The 13,857-nt window shown below is 36.8% G+C and overlaps 1 protein-coding gene across 1 annotated transcript in view; it reads right to left on the reverse strand.

Moving 5' to 3' along the window:
- LOC128862255 (uncharacterized) overlaps positions 1 to 13,857 on the reverse strand; it is a 47,353-nt gene that overhangs the window by 8,064 nt on the left and 25,432 nt on the right. The window contains exons 2-4 of the mRNA XM_054100778.1: positions 7,291 to 7,422; positions 1,406 to 1,556; positions 543 to 1,330 (exon numbers count right to left, since the gene is read on the reverse strand). Coding sequence (XP_053956753.1) covers positions 543 to 1,330; positions 1,406 to 1,556; positions 7,291 to 7,422 — 1,071 coding nt within the window. The remainder of the gene's footprint in view (positions 1 to 542; positions 1,331 to 1,405; positions 1,557 to 7,290; positions 7,423 to 13,857) is intronic.

A 13,857-nucleotide genomic window follows, 5' to 3' on the forward strand; every position in this document is an offset into this window, starting at 1 on the left:
TTACATAATTAACGTAATACCAAAATATAGACAGTAGACCCCGTACCTCGGTTTATGCTTCTTATTCAGGGTTATTCAGTTAGTTAAGCAATCCGAAAAAAACCCAGATTATAGGAATTGGTCTTGGTACACTACATTGTGAGGAAAAGCGCATGGGAATATTTATCAGTAACTTAAAAATGAATTAATAACAATATTATTATGGTTTAATCATGAGGTATTTAGGTTCCGATTGGTTCATTTGGGATTTAGAGTACCCAGGAATTTCTGGATGTAGGGTATTTCTGCAAATTATTATCAAATCGTAGTGATAGCGGAAAAGAAAATGGAAAAAACTACTAGTGCTCTAGAATAAGCATATACCATCACGCCAACCGACACCAGCTTTTCATACATACATATAATATTTACATATCCAGCGCTAAATATAAACTAAAATATAGGGAGGGAGAGAAAGCTACTTATATCAGAAAAAAGATGAGAGGAATGCTTGTGTTGGGAAAGGGTGCGATCAGATTAATAAAACACACGCAAACACACACCTCCAACGCTTCTACCATATTTATGTGGTTTCTTATGTTTGCGCTTGTGTCCTTCATCCAAATCCACTACATCGACCGCATCCGCCAACTCCTCCAGCAGGCCCAAACCCAAATGGTCTGATGGCTCTTGCTCGACCACAACAGATACGCTGTCGTCCGCATGCTGGTGCTTCTTCTTTTTCTTGCGCTTTTGTTTCTTCGATGGCTTACTGTGACCCTGCGTTACAGGCACCCACTCCACAACTTCATCATGTTGTCCACCATGGCCATGTACATCCCAACCATGATGACCACCATGACCATGCAATTCCAGTTCTGCCGGTTGTACTACTAACAGCGTTTCAGGTTTTTTCTTTTTCTTATTTTTTCGCTTCTTTTTACTACCACCGCCGCCTGGTTTCTTCAACTGACCCGTTGGCGCATTCTCATTGTCTTCGATTTCGATAAATTCTACACCAGCGGATGCATCATGATTGGCTGCAGCCGGTGCTGTGCCAATTAAGAGTGGCACGTCACTATGATCCAGTTGGCCATTCACAGCAGCAGGTCGACCCTGGGAGCTGGCTATGTGTTGGCTGGCAACCTCATCACGATCCGTGTAATCTTCCTCTTCCTGCTGCACAGTTTCTGCCTCTGCATCAGTTTCATTACCTTCTTCGTCATCATCTTCCTCATATTCTGTGTCGCTGTCCTCCTCTTCCTCATTATTATCATCATCTTCTTCATCAGTGGTGACAAAATTTTGCTTTGGATCCGTCTGCACATAGTCATACTCACGTCCAAGAAAACTGGTTTAGTAAAAAGGGGGAAAGCGAATTTTTAATGGATATGTTGCGAAAATAATAATACCAGATATCACTCACCCATCCATAGTTTCAGCTAAATATTTCTGCATATAACTGGTACCGATTTCGATCTTCTTTAATATCGTGGACGGTTTTTCTCTGGTGAGTACCTCAGATGCACTATAGCCACGCTTCTCAATGGTTGCATTCAATTGACGATCGGCTTCCACTGCAGGAAAAGGAATTTGATATAAGACATTGAAAGAGAATTTTAATAAAATAAAAAGTGTGCGTAATATGCGTATGCCCGTACTCGTAATATATTATTCCTATATTTCAGTCTATGTCATTAACAATATTACAAACTAGATCACATGTTAAATGGTAAATTAAATTGCGTTGAATGCATTGAAATCGCAATATTAATTATATTAAAGATTTCATTGAACTGATTGAGAGTTCTAAACATCGGTACAAGAACCAAACTGTTGCTTTAATTGAATGGAGATGGAAAGGATGATAAAAAGGCAGGACTGTGTTGGAAACAGTGAAACCCATTTTTGTATATGTAATGGCTGCCGTAGCCAATGTGTTGATGCATGGCTACGACGGAAATGCACAGGTTCGAAACACCAATATTTGATCGTTTTTTCTAATAGCGCTTGCTTCACGGCAGACAATGGCAAATCGTCGAATGTATTCCTGCCATTAAAAAGCCCCTCATAAGAAACAATTGGCCGTTCAGAGGCAGCACAAAACTGTTGGTCCCTCCATTTATGAAACAACACCAAGGCACACACCAAAAATCGGAGGAGGAGCTCGCCCAATCACTCAAGCAGCGTGTAAACGCTCAGTGCGTTCAGAACGTTCAGTAAGTACCTGTGTCAGAAATGAATACAACATTTTTTCAAACAAATTTTTTTTATGCTTCAACACAGTCTCCCAATGCTCCGGCCATTTTTTTAACCCCTCCAAAAAGTAGGATTTTTCGAAATCTTCAAAATACGTCTCTGTCTCGTAGATGACTTCCACGTTTGAACTAAATTTTTCCCCCGCAAACCATTTCTTCATACGAGTATTAGAGAACAAGAAGTCAAAGGGAGCCAGATCAGAGAATGCGACAGCTGTTCATAATGCAATCCATGAAGTTTGTCGATGACAACTCCAAATGAAAGTGCTGGTGCGTGAGGTGAAACAGCACCTTCTTTTTCGCCAAATACGACCGTGTCGCCTTAAATTTTCTGTAAAAGCGGTCCAAGAACTCACTGTACTATTGTTAAGAGATCATTCTTCCTTTTGCTAAAAAAATCCATTCCGTTCGCATCCCAAAAAATCGTCGCCATGACCTTTATGGCCGATGGGACTGTCTTCCCCTTCTTTGGAGTAGATTCACCGGAAGAAATCCATTGTTTTGGTTGTTGCTTAATTTTTAGTGTGTAATAATGAGTCCCGGTTTTATCAACGGTGAGAACTCAACGCAAACATTCCTTCGGATCTCGTAATCTTTCGATCTTATTATGGGAACTATAAATTTTGTTCCAAGTTATGAATGAATCGGAACGTTATATATGCAATATTATTTATATTTTCTTAGTATAAGAATTCTCAAAATATATATCCCTTCGGAATAAAATAACACATAGGATTACAATAGTGAACTGAAAACCAAACACAACAACAAAATTGACGAAATCTTGTACTGTAGTATGTGAATAGGATTCGAAGTTTTAGAAAAAGACATAGGTAGACATATGGGGCATTTATTAATATTTATTGATAAATTATTTCTACAACTCAACATTGATTAAGTGATATTGCAAGGCAAGTGTGTCAGATGCAAATAGTTTTAGAGAGTCGAAATCTAAGTAATTATTTGGAGGGAAACAGGCAGACGGATTAAGAGTTTCAACGTCAATAACAAAATTAAGTTTTGCAGTAATCTTCAAAAAAGTCAGTATGTAACACAATTTTTCTCGTCAAAGCGGACAGAAGTTGAATGAAATTTTTTAGGACGAATATACTTCCAGAAAATTTTGGGGTTTTTTTCAACCCTAATTCGCGTCTTATTAAGTATTTTTTATAAAGAAACTTATCCAGATTATTATGTTTTTCAAATGTACTTTTCAAGGCACATAACTTATATTATATAATTTGTAGTATTTGTTTTCTATTTATTCATACTTTCAGATTTTTTTGCTGAGCCTTAATCACCGAATATTAGTTGTGCACACATCCACTCGGTTACGGCACGTGAGTACATTTAAAATAATAAGATAGTAAATCCTGCTCGGCCAGTTGGTGATTATGAAGAAATTACGCCGACCTACATAGAAAGATACACATGTCCATAATTGCTACATACATACATATACCACAAAGTAGTTGTGTGAATGTAGGCCTATTTTGGTTAAACCGTTTCCGGAAATATTTTATTATTGACATAAATAAAATACTTTACACTTTGCACTCTTAAAAATTTACCACACCTCAGCCGATATGACACACATATGCATCTACACTATTAATACATATAATAAATATACATACATACGTATGCATGTGAGCACACATAAATGAATAGACCTGTTGCCAAGTTAATTAACAAGTAACTCCGGTTTGCCTTATCAAACAATGAAAAACAAAATATCTACTCACAATCGACTAGTTTTGAAGCTGTATAAAGTACTCGAAATGCAATCGAATATATGTTACTTAGTAAGTTTGAAAGTACTAATTGACATATATTCGATTGCATTTCGAGGACAAAAGTTAAACATTCAACTGATAAGCATTTTGGGTATGTTTAATATGTATTCACCGGTACCGAAGAGAAGACGAACTTTCAGCCCGTTGCTTGTGATGCCTCTTCACAGGAATCGATGAATAAAGCTTTCGCTTGGGTTATCGAAAATATAAGTGATATGGATATATTGGTGAACAATGCAGGTATTTATACTGCCAGGCAAATTACCACTTTGGATGCAGGGACAATGCAACAAGTATATATTGCAAACCAATTTGCTCGGTGTGATCTGCAGTACACAACAAGTCTATCAATCAATGTAAGATCTTAGCGTTGCAGGTCTTGTGATGGTCGTTAACAATGCTTTGGATCATTATCATCCATAATGATGCAAAATGCGATAACCGCCCTTACTGAGGAGTATTATCAGGAATTGAGGAATTTGAGCAGATTATATCTACTACAGCCAGAAGTGGTAGGCCAATTCTACAGCCAGACGATGCTTCAAGCTGTGTAGTCTTCACACTTTCCACTTGCTACACCTGCACGTATCGAAGTGGAAGAGATTATTGGGAAGCCAATGCTGGGCAAGTAGAATTTGAAATAAGAAAAAGCATACTATTGTATCTTATAAAATAATTCTTTAACATAATGTTAAATCATTTTCTTTTATTACAATGAATATTTCATGTAATGTGAATAAGAAATATGAAATATAAATCTTATATATTGGTGGAGCAACATCAAATACACATCACACATTGGTGGAGGTTCTCGGCGAAAGACCCAATAAAGGGTGACCCAATTGTATAAAGTTCATCATTACTGGCATTAAATATCAAAGTAAGCGGCTTCTACTAAGGACTGTACCGTGAGTAGAAAGTGACTGAAGAAAGCGAGCACACTCTTTACTTTATTCAATTTATATCTTTTTATTATTTTGCTAAGTTTTTTCCATTCCCATTAAAATAATCAAACCAAAACTCCTCCATTTTTATTAAAATGAATTAAAACAAAATTTGTTTTTCAATTTTGACAAACTTTTCGTTTTTCTTCTTCACAAAATTCCGCACCGCCTGTGCTTATGCCGTATGGATCACTGTTAACCAGTCTTTATAAGACTTAGACATAACCAGCAACTATGTTCGAGTATGTGTTTCTTCAGATTCACTTCGTTATAACCTTTCATTTGTCATGAATCGGATTTGCTGGATTCCTCTATTTTCCTACAGTACATAATTCACATTTTTTTAGTAGGGAAATCCATAAAGCACAGTAGCGTAAAAATATGATAGAAAGAATTTGGTGTTTTATAGAAGTCCTACATATAAGGCGGCCGCCGTCGCCGTTCGGAGTCGGCTTAAAACTTTGGCTCGAAACTTAAAATGGAAGGACCATTTATGGAACAACATAAAGACGTACGCCATAAATAAAAGGAGGAGCTCGGCCAAACACCTAACAAAAGTACACGCGCCAATTACTATTTTCTCTGAACATATAATACACCGTTTAAGTTACTTCGTTTTATATATTTTTGGCCGATGAATTCGAGTAGAACTACGACGTTAGACGCTACTACAGTCTATTTAGTTTTCTCGTAAAATTTTTCAAGCTTTGTTCTTTTCGTACAAAAAGTAAGCAGTTTTCATTTGAGAGCCAAATAAAACTATAGGAGAAAAAGAGCTTTTTCAAAAAGTTCGCGGAACAACTCGCCAGGTGACCCTTAAAATCAAGTGATTGCAGTTCTGTTTTTTTTTTTTTGGTTATTAACATTCTATGATTAATATTTCTACGAAAATTGTCTCGCCATTGCTTGACATTTGCAAAAATTATGCCGTCTTGAGATATTCGCTCACGGCTTTTATGGATTATGGATAACAACGGTACTGTAAACTACGAACTTTTGTGAGAAGGTCAGACTAAGGACCATAAATTTTTGAGTAAACTTGTGTTTCGAATTTTCTGAATACATTCCAGAAGCTTTTTGATTAAGGTGGCAAATACTATTAGTTTTGGTGGAAAAACAGTTACCGTAGCATGAAAGCCATATACAGTAGGTTCTGTTTTTGTGCGGTAGATACGTTCCGCAAGAAACAGCATAAAAAAAAACTGCATAAAAAAAGCTACTAGTTCTATAGTAAAACTATAGATACGTTTCAAAAGTGCTAAAACCGCATAAATCTGAAATAATTAAATAAAATCACATAAACAAAATATTGTATTTTTGAAAATTATATCTTTATTTAAGAAACGTCAGAATCGAAAAATAAATTTAAGTCGGAAATAGAATCAGACAATACCCACATGTTGCGCGTTCGTTTAGGATTTGGCGTGAAATCACTTTCGTCACTTGAGGAAATGTACACGTCTGATCTAGATAGTTATGCAGGCGGTTCCATACTTGTAGGGTTAGCATTTCTGATGTAATCTGTGATGAGTTTTTGCTTAGCTGGTTTACAATCTTGTTTATATGTACAATTCCCGATAGGTCGACATGCATTTTGTTATTTAAAAAAAAACCGTACTATTTCAAAACCGCATAAAAAAAAGCCGCATAAAAACAGAACCTACTGTACTCCAAATGTACGCTGGTCTTACTTTAGCTTCCAGCTCATGTTGAATATTTATTCAGCAGCTTGAATGAGCTTCACTTTATTGAATAAAAAAAAAACTGTGCAAATAAACCCCATTTACCATTCGTTTATCCGTCTACTAATTTAGTTATTTTTCTTCGAAATTTGACTCATTGCTTATGGTCATGGTAGCGTGAAAAATTCACCAACAAATAATACTTGCGATGAAGGGAGATGTGTGCACTAAAACGATTTATGTATAAACTGATATACAGGTACTTGGCGCAACTGCTCTTTCTTCATTATGCATTCAAAGTATTGGCTTTTCACTTGTTCATATTGGCTGACAATTTAAATTCGGCTATACACAGTCAGATTTCCTTAAGCTTTAATAACCCTCTTTTTCTTAAATAATATTTTGTATAGAATAGGGGCTTTATGTGTCTGCTATTGATAAAATTTTTGGATGTACCTATTTAACTTTAATTGGAGTTTCCACAATTTTACATTATTATCTTGATAGCTTTCAAATATTGTTACACAGTGCGTCGCGAAATCGATCCCATTTTAATAATTTGTACATTTTTTATTTAATATCTCTCAAAAGAGATTCATTAAAGTGTCAAGTTGAAAAAATATTTCAATACCTTTTAATTTCTGCCACTGCATTTGCAAGTCATTATCCCACAAATCCAAAATCCGTGCTGATTTTTGCCGCGCACAACCCCATGGCTGTTCTCTCATTGGGCATAGCACCAAATCTATATATGGCGAGACTTCTGTAAATAGAAAAGTGAAGAAATATAAATCAGACATTTGTTTTAGATTAACTGATTTATTTTTATAGTTTCTATTTTAATTATTTAGAATAAGATTTTTCAATATTTTTTATAACAAAAAACTAAAAAAAAACCAGTGCGTTTTGTATGAAAATATAATAATAATAATAATTGGTGCGTACTCTGCTGTTAGGTATTTGGCCGGGCTCCTCCTGCGGTTTGTGGTGTACGTCTTGGGTTTTTATTTAAGAACTAGGATTTTTCTAATTAATATTTAGTTTTATAATTTTAAATCACACTTTTTTGAATTATTAGTCATAAAATTATTGCTGAAAATTAACCTTCTTATAATATAGAAAAACTATAGATAAAAAGTTTTTATTAAAAGCCAATATTGGAATATATTATATTATAATGAAACAAGCTATTCCCTCTCTATAGGAAACCGAATAGTTTTCTTGGGTGTCAAAACTTATTTAGCTTAACCCTTAAATGAGCGTTGTTGTTCATATATTATAACGAACTTGCAACCGCTCTTACACCTACTTTTCCACTTAAAAGCAGTTTGCTTTAATTTAGTCTGAATATATTTTAAGTTTAAAATAGTGGGAACACATATTTTAACGGTTGACAACACTTTTCCTTTCTTCTGTTGTTATTGTGGCAAAGTGAAATGATACCAGCAATAAAAAATGAGCGAGTAAGTGTTAACCTCAATTTTTGCAAGTGGTGGTAAAAACATAATTTTTCTGTTATTTACTTTATTACAAACTACTTCTACTATGTGCAGCTCTACCAGCAGACATGGTGCAGACTGGGTGTTGGTGAATTGAATTCGTTCAATGCTAGCCCAAAGAATCGTCACGGTGAGGGCGGAGGAGGATCTGTTGGTGTCGTTCGGGGTTAATAGAGGCTCCCCCAAGGTTGTACTGTCTCCATTGCATTGGTGCATGGTGATCGATCCTCTACTCACCACCTTAAATGGTGCTGGAGTCTACACACAAGCATATGCGAAGACGTTGCCTGTTTGATAAGAGACCTTGAAGACCAATGCACAAAACACAATGGAAACTGGTACGGCCCCTGTGTGGCATTGGGAAACAGAGAAGGCATGGACTTCGATCCAACGATTCTCTCCATGCCCCTTGACTCCATGTCATCAAGAGTCGTACTTGAAAAGAGATACAGTGTAGTGCTGCCAAAGGTTCAGTCGTGGTCAAACTCTGCAAATGAGCCCGGAAAACGCTGTTTTCGCATATTCACGGATGGCTCCAGCACCGAGCTTGGCTCCGGCTCTAGGGTCTACGTGGAATCCAGCAGGACAAAACTGCACTTTGCTCTTGGAATGCATGCATCTGTGTTTCAAGCGGAGGTGTATGCAGTTCAAGAAGCGATGAACTTTGTGGAAAACCGATGGAGAGGCAGATCTATATGTGTCTGTAGCGACAGCCAAACTGCGCTCATGGCCTTAGACAGCCCCCCAATCACATCAGGGGTAGTCGAGTCCTGTAAATCTAGGCTGATCTATGTCGGTAGACATAACAGTCTGGTGCTAACATGGGTCCCGGGACACGTGGGTATCGTAGGAAACGAGACCTCAGACTCCTTAGCTTAGATGGGTTCTGAGGCCAAGTTCTTTGGTCCAGAGCCCGTTTTGCCACTCCCTTCTTCGGCTATCAAAGTCACGGTTAGCAAATGGGTTACTACAACCCACAAGCGAGCTTGGCAGGCTGAGAGAAGCTGCAGATGGATCACTTCCTGTGCGTCTGCCTCGCCTTCGCTCGAATCAGGTTTGAGGTCTTTGGCACTGATGTGTTAAGAAGCGACCACCTTGGGCTTGGCACCACAAGATCTACTCAGATTTCTTCGGAGATCGGGTAGATTTAAAGAAAATTAAAAGGGAATACATGTGTAGTACAATGGACTTAATGTCTGAGTGTTGCACTTGCTAGTTGTTCCGACAAAAAAAAAACTACTTCTAATTTAATAATGCACTGATAATTATAAAGGTTGAGGTGTTTTACAATTATTTTTTGTTGCTGTCCTTGCTATTTTTGACCTACATAAGACTCTAAAACTGGTGAAATGACCTTTTTGTTATTATTAATGTACTAGAATGCTCTTAAATAAAAAAAGATATGTTTTGTTAACAAAAAAGAAGAACTCGCGCATTTAAGAGTTAAATGCAAAATCAAATCTATTACGCGGGCTGTATTTTATATTTTGCGTGTGGCGAGCTGCAGTTTTATAAAAAAGTTTGGTATTTTTTGCATAAATCCAAAAAATAAAATTTTCACTAATGACCTTTACTTGTTGTTTCTTCAGTGAGTTGAATAATTCATCCGGCCCAAAAAAATGGAATTAATTCGTGAATATTTTCTCGGCGATTTATTGCGATTTTCGACGTGGATTATTGAGACAGGCGTACATTGACCAACTTACTTCGGCTCTTGGCGTTGAAGCAACAATTTTAGCCTCTATGAACCGCTGGAACAACTAGCTCCAGCGTGGTAATCGATTCTTGTAGGATTAATTTCGTGAAAGCCGTCCAAAACGGTTGTTGTGCTGGAAATAAATGAAGCTGGGCTTCGACTGTTAACGCAAGATCGTCATGTGACATTTTGCAAGATAGAGGCATCGTTGGGCATGAGTGTGTGAGTATGCATGTTCTTAGTTTTGTATATCATTATTGTCAAGATTCTAAGTATTATCGGGAAGTTGAGTTTGAAAGCCAAATAATAAGTAAATATTTTTATTTTAAAAATCTGTTCTTTTAATTGCGAATAAACGAATTGAAAAATGTTATTTATATTATTATATTTGTTTGGTTATGCCGAAAGCAGCGCAGTCAGCGCAACCAACATAAACGCGGCACTTGCCCTCTCTCATGCACTCTAACACCTGTATATACATACATAATATACAAACTTTTGGAAATTTCTCTGCGCAGCAATCAAAGCAAGTATATATCTACGCCCAACTGCAGGGCAAAGTCAGTCGGAATTGGATCGTATACCACGTCGCGCAGATTAATTCGAGGCGCCGTGCCGTAATTTTCTATTTACCTTAACTTCGAATATACTACTGTGGGCAAAAAGTAAGGTGAATTTGGTTGTAAAATGAAAAATCTTTATTTATTCTTGTAAATCAATTTCATCCCCTTCAAAATAATCCCCTCTCGATGAAATACAACGATTTTCCAAACCCCGAAACATGCCAAATAGTCCATTTCCGGTATAGCCATCAGCACCTTCTTCGATTCAGCTTTTATCTCCTCAATCGACTCGAAACGCGTTCCCCGGAGTGGTCTCTTGAGTTTTGGGAAAAACCAGAAGTCACACGGAGCCAAATCAGGCGAATACGGTGGTTGCGGAACGATATGCGTGGAATTTTTGGCGAAATGGTCACGAAGAACGAGTGCAGTCTGAGACGGTGCATTATCGTGATGCAAAACCCAAGAGTTGTTGGCCCATAATTCTGGTCTTTTTAGACGAATTGCTTCACGTAAACGACGCATAACGCTCAAATAATATTCCTTATTAACAGTTTGGCCAGGTGGAAGGAATTCATAGTGCACCATACCACGAAAATCGAAACAAACTGTCATCATGACCTTTATTTTTGAACGACTTTGACGTGCTCTTTTCGGTCTGGCCTCGCCTTTAGCCCGATATTCGCTTGATTGGTCGGTTGTTTCAGGGTCGTAAGCATAAATCCAAGTCTCATCTCCCGTAATGATGCATTTGAGCTTGTCCTGATAGTCTGAAAGCATTGTTTCACACACATCAACGCGACGACTTTTTCCAAGAAATTGAGAGTTTTCGGTACCAAATGAGATTGGACTTTTCGTAGGCCCAAGTGGTCTTTCAAAATGGTTTTCACAGATCCTTCTGATATTCCGATCATATCAGTAAGGTCTGTAACAGTCAACCGACGTTTTTTGAGCACTAACTCCTTCAATTTATTGACGTGTTGGTCATCTGTTGACGTCGATGGTCGTCCGGAGCGCTCCAACTCATCAACATGTTCTCGACCCTCTTTGAAGTCTTTGTACCACTTATAAACATTTTTCTGCGACATGGTCGAATCACCAAATGCCTTCTGCATGCTAAACGTTTCCGCAGCCGAAATTTCATTCTGCAAACAAAATTTGATGGCACTTCTCTGCTCAATCAAATCAGACATTGTAAAAATCGAAAAATGCACTCTTGGTCGTTTGGTAAACACAAGCGTAAATATATTACTGATAATGACATTCACATGAAAGTTGGCCCAGATTAACAGTGCTGCCAACTCATGAAAAAAATAACTAGAGCGAAATTCTAATCCCGCGAAGTTTGACAAATAAATTCACCTTACTTTTTGCCCACAGTGGTATGTATGTACATACATAAAATAAATTGTATTTCTTCGGAATAGCGTGTTTTTATTTTCGTTGAAAGAACAGTTAACGAAAATTCTCGTTGACTACACAATATTATTTTTTTGCAAATAAAGCTAGTAATTTCAGCAATTTTTGAAATTCAATTTCAAGACTAAACCTCCCGCTTCCCCCTTCGTTGCGCGCTTGATGGAAGCGAAACATAAAATAATTTTCACTCTGATTAACTAACTTTAGCTATGCTAATTATTCCATTACCCATAAACTGTGTGAAACTGTGCTAAGTGTATGGTCAAATTGGGCAGCATGATTAACTACTTTTCACGGAGTGTTACAACAAATTGTTGCAAGCCATGTAATGGAAGCTAATAAATTGTGTATAAGTATGTATACCTTTATTGTGGGTAGCGGTAGAAATGCAGAATGTTTTTGTGAACCCAGCAAGAAAATTCAATGTCGCTCTAGTAAATTGGAAAGCACAACTAATTAGTTCGTATTCGTGCTCCTATAAAAATGCATGTATGAGACATTTATAACCTTCTTATGGGGATATTCCATAATGTATCAATTCTCAGTTTGTTTTATTTCTCTTTTTGAAATCTGGTACCACTTCCTTCAAATTATATCGAGTGCAGTAAGTTCGCATCATTTTCATTTCAATAGCTTGGGACTAGTGTTAAATTCTACCTATGAAATATTTATATAGTGAATTTACAATAGTTCTGGGAAGATCTTTGTGGCTCTGCATTTCGTTTTAAATCATTTTTTACCAGCGTGATTGTTTATGTCTGCTAACAGTTTCCTCCCACAAATATGTACGAGTATGTAGCTTCTCAGGCACAGGTTTTGCTTTTAAACAGCTTGAAATTAGAATATTTTGTACCTAAGCTATTCACATTTTTTTTAATATTATTACAAATTTGTATGTATTTTGTTTGAAAAGGTCCGAAATCAATACGGTGGTTAAATTTTGATTACTTTTAAACTGGTAACAATGTAACCACTGAGAGGTTACAGAAACCACTGAAAAGTGGTTCGTTGATTCGGGCTATGCCCATATTAGCGCGATTTATTAGTATGTGCGTGTGTATGTGTGCGGTGGTATGGGTTGTGCCATCTGTTTAACTTAATCCATCCGAAAATGGTCAACAGTCGATGCCTATAAAAAGCAAATAGCGATATTCAAACAAAAATAAATAAAAATTCAAAACAATAAATAAAAGGCGCAATGAGTGAAAGCCGAATAGATATGTATGTATGCACATATATCGGCTTAAAGCTTGAGTCAAGCAGAAATTTCTGTGGTGATGCTTTTCGTTTATTTATTTGTTGTTTACTGTTCAAAACAAAGAAGTTTGACAAGGAAGACGACTGAAGAGAAACAGAAGCCAGGTTCAGTGCATGCGCTGTAGACAGATATATGTAGCTTATAAATACAATCACAGTGCAACGTCGATAATCCACACAGCTAAAATCCTAAGGCCGGGCCGAATATTGGAGTGTCCGGATTGTAGGTGATGAATGTTAGTATGAAAATTAATAACTTAATATAGTTTAGAGAATTCAAATTTATTGAAGAAATTTAGCTTTCAGCAAATTGTATAAGTGCCAAGGTTTTTTACTGGTTTGAGCATTTCAAGCACATCTCATCTGCAACGCATCTTATTGAACTGCCTCTAGTATCTTACTTTGTTCTTTGCATTGTTTGTGCTTTGTGACTCGTTTTCCCTTTAAATAGGACTATATTACAAAAAGGAAAGAATATTATAACAAAATATTGGCAGTAGATTAAAAAGTCGCATTCAGCAAATTGAGGAAAGACTCTGTAAATAGTGAGAAACCAAGAAACACAAAACTCAAAATCTCTTTAAATTTCCGAAATGCACGCGCTAAAAGAGCATTCGCGACATAATTAGTCCTGAAGGCCATTCAGGGTTTAAGCTCTTAAGCATCGAAGAGTAAACTGCAGAATCACTTTTTGGACGCTTTAATGTCGTCTATAGCCAGCTGAAAATACCATATCTAAATAAACGCAATACAAGTATAATCTAATT

Source organism: Anastrepha ludens, chromosome 4 (assembly GCF_028408465.1).
Source record: "Anastrepha ludens isolate Willacy chromosome 4, idAnaLude1.1, whole genome shotgun sequence".
In the NCBI taxonomy this organism is placed as follows: domain Eukaryota; kingdom Metazoa; phylum Arthropoda; class Insecta; order Diptera; family Tephritidae; genus Anastrepha; species Anastrepha ludens.